The sequence below is a fragment of the Leptidea sinapis genome, chromosome 3 (assembly GCF_905404315.1).
Source record: "Leptidea sinapis chromosome 3, ilLepSina1.1, whole genome shotgun sequence".
Lineage (NCBI taxonomy): Eukaryota > Metazoa > Arthropoda > Insecta > Lepidoptera > Pieridae > Leptidea > Leptidea sinapis.
The window spans coordinates 11,289,102-11,303,469 of NC_066267.1; the positions used below are offsets into that span (position 1 = coordinate 11,289,102).

At 35.0% G+C, this 14,368-nt stretch overlaps 1 protein-coding gene across 2 annotated transcripts in view; it reads right to left on the minus strand.

Annotated features, from left to right (window-relative positions):
- Nucleotides 1-14,368, minus strand: part of LOC126979207 (GATOR complex protein NPRL2) — a 56,257-nt gene that overhangs the window by 4,521 nt on the left and 37,368 nt on the right. The window contains exons 5-6 of one of the 2 annotated variants that reach the window (XM_050828465.1): nucleotides 3,506-3,649; nucleotides 3,032-3,116 (exon numbers count right to left, since the gene is read on the minus strand). In XM_050828465.1, the coding sequence (XP_050684422.1) occupies nucleotides 3,032-3,116; nucleotides 3,506-3,649 (229 nt within the window). The remainder of the gene's footprint in view (nucleotides 1-3,031; nucleotides 3,117-3,505; nucleotides 3,650-14,368) is intronic. The other variant, XM_050828474.1, reaches the window with a different exon arrangement.

The window sequence follows — 14,368 nt, forward strand, 5'->3', positions numbered from 1 at the left end:
TGCCTGAGTCAAAATTGAAATTTACTTTAGTATGAAATACAAATATTTATTTATTACAACAAAATACAAATCATTGTTGGGGTCTCCTTTTAAGCAAAGAGTTGCCTGTAGTAGGAGGCGCCGCTGTTCCATAGCACAAACATGATATGATGTAATAATAAACAAGTTGACCTTAAGGCGCGGACTGACTATCATTGTAAACGCCACAACCAAGCTTACATTATTTGTGTTGATCATGTGGCTAAGCTAAGCAAATGGGCATTTATTTTACTGGTTTTTTTTTGTTTATTCAAAATTTACATAATAGATTAAAAAATTGTTCGGCTTAAGTTTTAGAAAAGTGCTAATTCTATTCAATTCTTCAAAAAAATAATATTGTTATCGCTTAAAATTCGGAGATTTTTGACTCCAAAGTTTATTTTTGGGAATCAACTTCCAAATTTTTTATTGGATATTTCAAATTATATATAAATGTTCTATTCGGTTAAAAATTATCATTAAATCCGTCTTTGTGCACTGTATTTTTTGCGTCGGAATATTTTCATTGCGTTATGTTATGTAATCGACTCCCTAAGAAACCGATTTTTGTTGATATTGAGGTATGACCGCGCCTTAACATAAATATAATAGACTAAGGGAAAGAAAACTACTAACAATAATAACATTATAAAAATTGATTTATTTGTAATCTAAACTTAATGTGCTGTGTGAGTGTGGGTGAGAGTATATACGTATGTGGACGTGTGATTGTATGTGTTGGTGTGTGTGTGTGTGTGTGTGTGTGTGTGTGTGTGTGTGTGTGCAGCCTAGCGAAACTCTCTAAGAATAAATAGTAGTTAAAAAAACTAAAAACACGCTTTTTATAGAAAACCGAACTATAAAATAGAGTAGAAATTTAAAATTAACATTTATTCCTGCCTTATACACGATAAATGAAAATTATATAAAATAACATGAAACTTATTTTACAAATTAAAAAATGAAATAATTTCATCAAATTAATGTATTTTCATCGGTCCTTGATAAATCTACGAAGTTTGAACGAAATCTAGCCGTTTAAAGTGGGCCAAAATTGCGCCAAAAAAGCACTCCAAAGAGAATTTAATTTTGTACATAAAAACTTTATTTTATTCTTTTAAGAATTGGCTGAACAAAAAACTTCAAAAACAAAACCATTCCTTTTTCAAAGTGGACGTTTACGATTTACAATTTTACCATTCATTTTTTTCAAGATCGATGGGTCTTGTTTTAAAAATTTATGCTAAAAAGCACATAATATTTATTTATCATGCCTCTTTCAGTTAAAGAATGTGCTAGGATCATGGCTTTTCTGGAACTAGGCATCAGTATGCGTCGCACTGCAAGAATGGTGAGTGTGACGGTACGAACGGTCCAGAAGGTAAAGCGAAGGTACGAAGAGACTGGACACCATCTGAGGAGACCTTGTAATGGCAGACCCAGGTGTACCAGTGCCCGAGAAGATCGTTATATTATTTCCACTGTGTTAAGAAATCGCCACCAAAATGCAGTTGAAGTCCAGTTGAAGTACACCACAATTACATAACCATGGACACACTCTCTCCCTACATTATATCTACAGTATATCCAAGCCTGTGCTATAGGTGCCATAGCAACGTTATATTTCACTGACCTCTACAATTAATAAACCACTGAACTGGCGGCTGTCAAAGTGCTTTTGTGCCTGTTTGAACAGCGCGTCGCTACATGAGCGACAGTCTGCGGTACTAAAACTAAAAAAAAAGCAAACATCGATTGATGGTGGGAAACTATTTTACAAAAAAAAATGTTCTTTATTACGTTATTCTCGAAGTATAAATAACACGAAAAAAGAACTAAATTAAATCAAAATCCAAAAATACTTCAGGATATTGTACGTTCCTTCGCAGACATTTGTATTATACGTCAAAGTTCTCTGGACGCTCCTGAGTGGTGCTTCAAATAGGCACAAAAAAAAGATGATAGAGACGCAACAGTTAAAAATATTTTATTTTTTTAAGTATTGCTGCGTTGCCCCAAAATATATATATATGTATATATATACCATAGGACTAAAAAAACTACTAACTTTTTTTTATGAAAATAAAGGACGAGACGAGCAGGACGTTCAGCTGGTAGTAATAAATATGCCATGCCCATTACAATGTAGTAATGCATGATATAATGTAGTGTGCCGCTCAGGATTCTTGAAGAACCCAAAAACTCTAATCGGCACTACAATTGCGCTCGTCACCTTGAGACATTAGATGATCTTTTAGTAGACCTAAATAGTACACACACACACACACACACGCCTTGTTCCCGTCGGGGTAGGCAGAGACAATAGAATGCCACTTGCTTCTATACTTACAAACCTCACGCGCTTCCTCTACATTCATTACTCTTTTCATATATGCTCGCCGGTTCCGGGTGTTTCGGACCTTTGCTTTTCTCAAAACGTCCTCAATTACCTAAGTAGTCTTAATATATTAATCGTGTATGCTGCAGAACTATTCCAGAAGCCACACATGGACTTTCTCCCGACGCGTACACTTTTCTTACAAGAGAATGTGGGCGGCAGTAATCACATAACATCAGACCCGTACGCCTGTCCCTTTTAGTCTTCCTATTAAAAACGCAAATCCCTCATTTTAATTTGGAATCAACAGTAATACCAAAAATTATAGCAGATACCACACCACAACCACCCAGTTGAATCACTATACTGTAATGTCAGATAGAGCATTAATATAATAATCTATATACATATAGTGAAAATGGTCTTTGTTTGAGGATCAATCACGCCTAAACCACTGATTGTATCGACATGAAACTACCACCATTCGATGCTAAATTTATCCTAGATGGTTTTACGAATTCCAACGTTCCTTCATTAATTTATTTCCTTTTAAAACACGCCCAGAGAAGCGGGCGGGAACGGCTAGTGGTTTATAAAATAATTAAATTGATAGGTACCTATGTTAAGAAACGGTATATTGCAAAGCCCTCCTTGATTATCAATAATGATACTCACGAGAGCGAGCACAGAACTCCACACACTGCCGCTGTAGCCCCACGCACCTCGTCAGCTGTCGCAACTTGGGCGTCGCGCTGTACACCTGCCGAACACAACATCTCTGTTTTATTTAATGGTATACAAGCTCAAGAGTTCGGGAAGCTCCGTAAAATCTTTTCGTCCCAAACACCACAGTGTCTGAAGACGAAGGTTTTCAACCATTGTGTGTTGCCAGTGATAGCTTACGGTATTACGTGATCGCTAAATATGGGCCTGATGAGAAAGTTCATGGCTGCTCAGAGGGCAATGGAGAGTGACCGCTCGCGAGTAGCCACCTGCGTCACGCCAGACGTATTGACCGCCGACCGTTGCGTCCAGACGTTGGAAGCCACGGAATTGAACGTTGACGCTAACGCCAGATGTCGCGTACGGCATAAAATAGGAAACCATAGCCTAACTTCGACCCTGCGTCTACCACAGAATGCCACTCACCGCGCAGTACTGGAAGATGGGCACGAGCGTCACCACGCCATAGTACACCAGGTTCTGAACACACGCCCGCACCAGGCTGATTTCCACCTCCGTCAGCGTCGCAATCTTGGACACGTGATTGAAGCCGTCTATGTATGGCAAAATCTGAAATAACAATTAGTAACAAATTAAATATCTTTAATATTTGACGTTTACTAGAGAATGAGAGAATGAACATCACATATGAAATGTTACCCACGTCATCACGTTCTGATGGCTGGTGTGCAGACCAGTGCGTTTCACCAGAAACTTCTAGGCTCGCAAGGCCACCTTATGGAAATCTGCCGGCTGAAGAATACGACTTGGGAAATTTCTAGGTTATAGCATACCAGCTTTTGAATACCACTGTGATGCTTTGTGTTTAAAAATATTTAATAAATTGCCAAAAGAAATAAAAGAGGTGACAGTGCTAAATAGATAATAAAAAAAATTTTAACAAAAAAACAACCGCCTTCAAAAACACTATTCCAAAACAATAGATATAATGTGCACTAAAAAGTATAAAAATAATTGCGTATTTTTATACAATCTAATTAATGAATGTTATTCTAGTTACAATTATTGTTATTTTTGGAATCGGTGTCCTTCCGCCGCCACCCGCTCTCGCCTCTCGCCTCCTCACGACTCAAGCACATCTCACCTATAACTATGTATGTAGTAACAAACCTATCTTGGATGACACCAACTCCAAAAATTACAATAATTATTGTAACTAGAATAACATTAATTAATTAGATTGTTTAAAAATACGCAATTATTTTTATAATTTTAGTGCACATTATATCTATTGTTTTGGAATAGTATTTATGAAGGCGGTTTTTTTTTAATTATTTTTGTTTTATTTTATGTTTTTTAGTGAATTTGAAGTATACTCACTAACAATTTGTCTAAATATGTATAAATATACTAAATTTTTTAATGCAGCAATGAACGTAAGTACTTTACAATTTGATTACGGACAGTGTTCCGTTACTTTACCATGGATTCCGTGATCAGAACCCAACCAAACTCTCACCAAACTATCTTTGAAGTATATGCTTTCCAATAAAAAAAGAATAATCGAAATCGGTTGGCGCGATATCGAGTTATTCGTAAATCTATCATCCACTTTGCTATACGTATATGTATAGCAAAATTTAAGACTTTTATGGTTTTCTCATGGATTCCACTGTCAGATCTGGACCAAATTGCAATTGGACCACTTGGGAAGCACCAGCTTTCAAATAAAAAAATAATTATCAAAATCGGTTCACCCAGTCGAAAGTTTTGAGGTAATAAACATAAAAAAAATACCGACAAATTGAGAACCTCCTCCTTTTTTGAAGTCGCTTAATTAATTATTACTGTTAAATTAATAACGTATTTAAACACGATTTTTTAGACTGGTGTTAAGTGATCACCACACACCACATTGTCTTGCAACACCAGAGGAATCACAGGAGCGCCTTTAAGGAAGGTGAACGCGCATTTTTTTAATGTACATGCATGTCGTATCGTCCCGGAAACACACGCACAAGGAAGCGCATTCCACAGCTTTGTAGTACGTGGAAGAAAGCTCCTTGAATGCTGACTCCTTAATGCTAATGCTTCTTAAGTAATCCGAAAAATGGAATCGCTATTACCTTGTGGTACAATATACAAAAAACAAGCAACCCCTTTTGTTTGTCAACTCGCTTCAAGTGACCGAAGTCAATATTGTCCGAAACATCTATTTGGCCCAAATATTGGTCAGTTTGACTTATGGGCTAGGCGGCTATTGTGATATGAATTGCTTTTGGACATACAGAAGGGATATTAAACAAATACTACCATGTAGGTTATTATGATTATAGGCCTATCCACCGTGGCCATAGTCGGCTTCGCGTTTTGTTGCCTATATTTTTGCATATTTTTTTTTATATTTATCAAAAAAAAATATTAATGTAAAGTGTTCAATAATATGATCGTCTGACATAATATTTACTTAAAATCCCACATGATAAAAGGTTGGTTGAATTACATAAACAATTCAATTCTTCTTCAAACAATTTCAAAAAAACTACATCTAGCGTTTTACTTTTTTTTTATTGAAGAGAGGTCAAACGCGCGTACGAGTCACCTGGTGTTAAGTGATCACCGCCGCCCACATTCTCCTGCAATACCAGAGGAATCACAAGAGCGTTTTATATATTAATTAAAGAGTTTAAATACATTCAATATTTTCCTTATTCGATTAAGCATTACAGTAATACCTATTATTAAGTTGTATTTTGTAAAATTATACTCAATAAAAGGACGTATACGTAAACAACATTTAAAAAAAAAATTATTACAGTGTGTTATTTTATTTCAATACACCATACAAATGGATTCAATTAAAAAAGAAGGAAGTGTCTACTTCTGTTTATTTCCATTATTCAATTGAGTTTAAAACGACCCACCAAAATCTAAATTATGTAGATCTGGTGCTACCAAACTACAAAAAAACATGCCGGCTTAATGTGAAGATTGCCTGTGAATTAAAAAAAAATAGTAATACGTTTATTTTGTGGTTTTTAGATGAGGCAACCGTCTAATGTTTTATCGACTGTGAATCAATCTGTTGGAATACCAAATACCGAGACCAAGAGAGATATGAAGGAATCTGGAGTAGATAGTACCATGTTATTACTAAATGTATACTAGCTGACCCAGCCAACGTTGTATTGCCATATAAAGTATTTAAAAAAATTTTGGGGTATAAAAAATAGATGCAACCGATTCTCAGATGTACCAAAAACATCGTACAACAATTATTGTATTCGATTGCCATCTTGCAACCCTATAGCGGATTTGTGGTTGCAACAGAATAAATAAAAATCGCGATACTAAAAAGATGTTGATCGTAGACGGGCGAAAATTTCAAGTTGTATGTATTTTTTAATGCTGACTAATCAAACAAATTAAAAAAAAAAATGTTAAAAAAAATAAAATAAAAACTTGGCGAGGACCACTCTTAACATTTAGGGGGATGAAAAATAGATGTTGTCCGATTCTCAGACCTACCCAATATGCACTCAAAATTTCATAAGAATCGGTTAAGCCGCTTCGAAGGAGTTTAACTACAAACACCGCGACATGAGAATTTTATATATTAGATAGAGCAAACAAAACTAGCCATAATTCGTATTGTTATCAACAATAATAAAGAGTCGCGTTGGGACGGATTTAATTGTGTAAGTATCAAATAATGTTATAAGTTAAAAAAGCGGCCAAGTGCGAGTCGGACTCGCCCATGAAGTGTCCCGTAACAGCAAGACGATTAGTGACGTATTTAAAAAAACTACTTACTAGATCTCGTTCAAACCAATTTTCGGTGGAAGTTTGCATGGTAATGTACATCATATTATATTTTTTTCAGTAATATCATTCTCTTATTTTAGAATTTACGGGGGGTGACTAGTCAGTTAAGAAAAAAAATATATATTAAAAACCTCAGTATCATTTTACTACGAAGACATATAGATACCCCACAACTATGGGTTAGATGAATAAAAATTTTTGAGTTTCTGTTGTGAGTGTGGGGAACCCCCAAAAGTTATTGTTTCTTTCTGTTTTTGTTTAAAAATTTAATACGGTTCACAGAATACATCTTCTTACCAAGTTTCAACAGTATAGTTCTAATAGTTTCGGAGAAAAGTGGCTGTGACATACGAACGGATAGACAGACATGAAGAATCCATCAGGGATCCGTTTTTTGTCGTTCGGCTACGGAACCCTTAAAATGTTATAACAATCTCTGAGCGAGTTATAATGTACTCCAGTGTGAGATAACACTATCAGTGTGTGTAAGCGTGGGTTATTTATAAAACAAGCCAGCAATTAGAATAGGTCTGATAATGACCAATAATAATATGTCTGTACTACCTAGATACTCGTTATGTTTTAACTGTCTCTTGTTAACACAGCCCGGGGAATCGCCTGTTACTTGCACGAATACTTCTGTAGGTGTTAATTTATAACTAGATGCTGCCCGCGTCGTCGTTTATGTGGATGCTATATACGGCATAAATACTGACTGGTGATAACATGTAGCCCAATCTGGCCAAGTTTTATATGTACCTATATGTGCTATAGTTTAAAAATGAGATTTTTTATTTAATCCCCCGCAACCCCCTTTGTGGGTAGAATTTCGTTAAATCTTAGCTGACCTCTACTCGGCGAAAGGAATATTCCTACCAAATTGTAACACCCTTATTATAGACTATAATAAAGTCCCAGCCACTGTTCAGTTCAATAAATTTAAATGTTTAATAAAAAATGGCTCTGTCGTAAATACTATTACTCCACTGCTGAATATCTAAATGATCTGACTGCCTGGGCTAGTCCCAGGCAGTCAGATTTTGATTATTTTATAGCGATAGAAATGATTGTACAATATTGTATATTTTTATTGAAACGAGCGCAAAAAAAGAATGCTGGGAGAGAGCTCTCTCAGAGCGCCATTTGTTTTCGAAGCGGTAGTAGTAGAAATGACATCAAAAAGAATTCTAACGGAATCAATTTTAAGAAAATAAATGCCTTTTAAAGGTACCATAAAATGTATGTTCTTACAACGTATTATTGACCTCGCCTTAACGAAGTTCTCACTTCGTGTGGTTTTCCCAAATGCTCCAAAAGTGTCGAATTGGTAAAAGAAATCTTAGCGAAATGAACACTCAAGAAAACTCATATTATTTCTATAATTATGAATTTCCACTAAAGTTATACAGTTTATTATTTATGTATAATATTATTGGAACACGTATTTGTAATAATACACTAACCCCCTTATTCATAATGGTCCGCTAACTTTAAACAGCCGCTAACGAGTGTTTTTTCTCATTCTGACTTAGGTCAATAGAAGAAGACAGAGTGAGAATTAGCAATGCTTTAAGTTAGCAGACTATTATGAATAAGGGGGTAAATACTAAATTTTTGGTAAATACGAAGATAAGCGTGGAAGTTGATGTCGACTTTAATTTCGAGCGCTCGAAACTCAATAAACCCCCTGATGAGCCGTTCGACGACTTAGGCAATTAATATTTTTGCAATACTGTGATATATAAGACCGATCTATCGTGTGTTTTAATTCATTTCACGACGACGAATTATCTTTTACGGTGTTTTCAATTCCATATGGGCACTCAGACCAACATAGTTACGTTAGTTCCGGACATATAGATGGCGCTGGTAGGGCAGTGGTTTTTATCTCTTGAAACACATTTCGAATTGGTATGAAATTTTATATATATACTAGCTGACCCGATAGACGTTATTCTGTACAGAATAAAAAAATACTGTTTTTAATTATTGTCAATAATTTTTCATAAAATCAAGAATTATTTCGTAACATATGCTCCCTGTTGTTATAATGAAATTGTTTCACAGCAGAACTGTCAAACCGTGCTTCACTAAATTCTCTCATAGAAAATATGTCCATACAAAACAAATATTGGAAATAAAAATAATTATGGGTCCCAAATCGAAATAAAAAGTATCCTATCTCTCAAGTTGGACTAAACTGCACTCCATGAAGTAATCCCTATTAAAATCCGTTCATTAGATTTGGAGTTCACTGGAGACAAACATCAGGACACTGGATTTATATATATAGAGATACATATATGTGGAAGCATTGGAACAGCAAATAATATGATAACGCTGATAAATGCGGAAGAAGTCAGAGGTAACGGCTAGTATTGAATAATTGTATTTTCAAAATAATAATAATTAATAAAATTTGCAAGAAATATATATATAAAGTATCGTAATAGTAGAGTAATTTGCGCTGTTTCTTCACCCTCAGAATACCATTTGTTTCCCAAGCGGTGGTTAAAATCTCTTTAATAGACACCAATGACTATTCGAAAGGAATTAATCCTTCATTGCGAGGTAAATATTCATACTGCGTAGATAAAGGATTGTTACAATCGAAGCGTGCCTGAATTAAAAATAACACACATATTAATTATTAACTTATCGATCACCTCGGATAGAAGGCTGCAGTGCGGAGGATGTCGCAAACACTGTCGCCACCAAAGATTAAACGCTCGGTCGCTAACTTATGTTAACTATGCGTGGCGAAGGAGCATTTCATGAATTAGAGATATGCTTATAAAATATATTCCTTATATTTATATCATAAAGCTCACATTTGTTTGATTGTTTCAAATTCAAATTCAAAAACACTTTATTCATGTAGGTCACAGAAATGACACTTATGAATGTCGAAAAAAAATATAAAAATATTGTTTATTATTGAATTCACCGCCACTTCGTAAAGGGTTGACCTAATGAGAAGAAGTAGCAAGAAACTCATTGCCACTCTTTTAAGTCAAGATTTACATTTTAGTTGTTTTACAAATCATTTCAATTACAATATATGCAAAGTGACGCAACAAAAATACTCAAAGGTCAAACTGAAAGGCTTACACGAGTAAGTCAAAACAAGAAAAAAAAAGTAAATTAATACTTATAAACACAAGAGTTATTGAGTATAGTAGATGCACCAATCCACACATACCGTAAATAAATAGAGGCATTATGTGAGCATTTCATAAAATAAAATATATAATAACTTTAAGTTCATCCAACCCCCACAAGTAGCACCCGTTCACGAGCATGACGCATGGACCAGCCATCGCCTCCCTCGACCATATTTTAGGGAAGGGAACGACCCGCCCCACGTCGCCGCCACAAGCAGAGGCATTTAAGCGAGCAAGAGCAGAGGCATTTCAACGCGCTAATGTATGGATAAAGCAGTCAGGTTTGAACAAATATTTTTGTATATGATAGCCAGATTCGTAAGAACAAGCAGGTAAACTCCATCGCCTAACCCCCGGTGGTGCCGCGAATAGTTACGCAGTAGCAAAAAACACTCCCGCATCACGTTGACGTCTGGCATTCCACAACCGCGCGTTTTGCAAGAAATTTCTAGCCTCGAACAGCCACTTTGTGGAATCAATTACCGACTGCGGTTTTCCCGAACCGATACGAGTTAGGGACTTTCAAGAAAAGAGAATACTCGCACCTTAAAGGGCGGCAACGCATTTCTTGACTTCTCCTGTTGCGGATTTCCATGGGCGGTTACCTCATCCTCTCCATCCCGTGAGCCTTTTGCCCGTTTCTTATGTAAAAAAAAAAACTTCGGAGGGATGAATGCGGGAGGCGAGAGCGGTAAGCCATCTTCATGTCTGTAAGCGCACAAACAGACGCTCGCGTCAACTTCAGAACTAACTAGAAGTTTGGCGGGGGGATACCTACAGGCTATCATCCGAAAACAAATTGATATGAATTACCTATATTTACCAAACCATGAACTACTGTCGAAACTGTAACAGGTAAGTTATTCCTAGCTGGTTATAAAGTAAATACGATCATTGATTTGTCCTTTTTTTTAGTTTTTTTTTAGAACCAGGTATTGGCCACACAATAACTCTGCTTCATACAAGGAAATAGACGCTACGGAGCGAAAGAGGAAGAGTATATATGACGCGGCGAGTGAAAGAGAAGGAAGGCGTTTTGTTTGACGTTCTCCGTTGCATGTGGACAAGGCTTTACATAAATATGAAAATAAATAAATCAAAAAATCTTCGATTCTTATATCTTTAATTACCACATGGCTTGAGTTTCAGTTTGTTTATATAATTATGATGATAATAATAATTTTTATTATGATAATAAGATGGAATCGTTCCAATTATAAATGAAACTTGATCAAAGTAATGACAAATAATACACAATAGTACTAAGTAGTATATAATAGTTATCTACAAGTAGTAGTTCAAATTCAAATTCAAATATTTTTATTCAAAATAGGATATGACATCATTTACTGAAAGTCAAAAACTACCACACATCCCAAAAAGAATGCCTCAGACCTGAGAAGAATGTGCGCAACAAACTCAGCGGGCTTTTTTTTTTCAAAAAATATGTTTACAAAGTAATATTGTACAATTTAACTTATTATTTAATAGCCTGGGGACGGTCGCTCCATTCCCAATCTGTGATTTATGTTATAGTAACCTTTATCAAATCATTTATTAATAACACCATGTTACAAGTCAAAAAGCAAAAATAGGTCAATTTCAAATTCAAATTATCATTTTAAATAGGTAGGGAAGTCCTACCTCAAAATAATACAGTATTATGTAATCATATATTGTTATGTATATAAAGAAAATAAATATTTTTTTACGTATTGTAAAATAAGTTTTACCTAGTCAAATAACTGGCATCTTGTAAAACTCCTCAACTGAGTAAAACGTATGTCCGAGAAGCCATTTTCGGAGTTGTGTCTTAAACACCGTTGTGGAAGTTGCATCTTTCTTGATCGAGTTCGGCAGCCTGTTATACACAGATGGACCCATTATGTATACTGATCTCTCCGATTTACGCAGCTTATGGTCTGGCGTGACCAGTAAACGTGCGAGATTGTTGCTGCGTAAATTATTTCGATTAGAAAATAATCATTACAGTAATTTTTCGTGTAAATCAATGCAATAAATGAGAATTAAAATAAATACGGTGATAAAAATAAAAGAGAACAGAAGCCATTGTTGTTATAGTTAATGAATCATTGTATTTGTTGGATGCAATTACTAATTGTGACAGTAATCACGACCATCACGTTCATGAAGCATCCTTACACAAACAATGAGTTCAAGCTCTAAAGGTTGATGCATACAATATACGATAATTTATATTTATACAGTTAATTCTTTATTACTTTTTATGAAATAATTTATATTATTTAAACATAACTCATAATATATTGGATGCCGCACGTAACAAACTAATTTGTATGTATATTACAGCCATTGTAATACTCTATTTGATTGAAAAGAGTGGCCGTTGAGTTTCTTATAATATGTTCTTCACACGAGCTCAACTTTTTACGAACATATGATAAATTCAGTAATTTATAAGAAATAAATACTAGCTGACCCGACAGACGTTGTTCTGTCAATAAACCGTTCGAGAGATATGGTAAATGCGTGGGTGAGTGCGTGGGTGGGATCGTGACATGACAAACTATATATGTAAACCTTCCTTGAGCTTCAACGAATCTATTACAAAAGATTTCATTGAGATCGGTCGAATAGTTTAGGAGTTATTAGGGAACATACAAACATACATTCGTCAATAATATATCATAAGATCAAAAATTACATCGCAAAATATGCACCCTGCTGTCGTAATAAAATTGTTTCACAGCAGAACTGTCAAACCGTGCGTCAATAAATTCTCTCATAGAAATTACGTATGGACACATCAAAGGAAAAGCAAATTTGTTGTTTTTATTTAAATTAGGAGCATTTTCCTATTTATTCACCTTTTAAACCTTCTCTGGACTTCCACAAATAATTCAAGACTAAAATTAGCCAAATTGGTCTAGCTGTTCTCGAGTTTTAGCGAGCTAACGAACATAAGGCCGGCAACGCTCTTGTGATTCCTCTGGTCTTGCAAGAGAATGTGGGCGGCGGTGATCACTTAACACCAGGTGACCCGTACGCTCGTTTGTCCTCCTATTCCATAAAAAAAAAAAACAGCAATTCATTTTTATATATATAGATAGATAGATAGTGACGATTCAGAAGCGCTTATTTTAAGCCTATTTGAATAAAGTTTATGTTACTTTGACTTTGACATTGTACTGTTAACATCCGATGATATCTATATCGGCTTGTACATTGCACCTTACAATGTATCATACACGCGAACAACACATAACATGAGTTATATTTACACCGATCGGCCACGTGTATCTTTACACGTGTAATGGTAAGACGCACTGAAGACCACGACGCTATGTTTACAAAATTCTAATTCTTATATTTTTACACAAAATAGGATTTTTTAATCACTAATTGAAGGTCCAAGACTACCACCCATTCCTAAATATATGCCGCAGACCTGAGAAGAACGGGTGCATGAAGTTTCATGAAAAAAAAACACAAAACAAGCACGCTGAGTCCAGCGTGCTCCTTTTTTAGGGTTCCAAAGCCAAATGTCAGTCTGTCTGGCCGTCTGTATGTCACAACCACTTTTTCCGAAACTAAGAACTATACTGTTGAAACTTGGTAAAAAGATGTAATTCTGTGAGACGCATTAAGATTTTCACACAAAAATAGTAGAAAAATAACAATAAATTTTTGGGGGTGGGGCTTAATAGCTTAATAGGCCTAATAGGTCTTCAAAAATGATATTAAGGTTTCTAATATCACTTTTTTCTAAACTGAATAATTTGATTGATCTTTGCAGACGATCTTAAACTTGCAAAAGAAATGTTAACTCATGATGACGCTTTATCCTTGCAGGAAACTAGGTATCGATAGAATTGCAGGCTATCTTTAAACGAGCATTTCTTTTTACATATATATGTATATAATTTGAATCTCGGGAACGTCTCAAACGATTTTCATAACATTTAGTATACAGGGGATTTCGGGGGCGATAAATCAATCTAGCTAGGTTTCAATTTAAAAAAAAATAGATTTATCCGTGTTTTCATGAGAAACAGCTACAATAACATTATAATACAAAGGTAAATTTCGCCACTATATACAAGACTATAATAGCAAGACTATAATATAAAAAATAATAGTAGGATGAAACCTATTGGAAAAGGTAGAGAATATAACAAAAATTGAAGGAAAAATAAATTACGTGCGATAGAACACAAAAACATCTTTTTCCTGTAAATAAAATTTTGATCTTGTACATATTTTAATATAATATTAACTAACGATCTATGATAAGGATGCAACTGACAACATCAAAGTCACTCACACTTACATCTGATAGATTTTTGAAGTCTTTAAC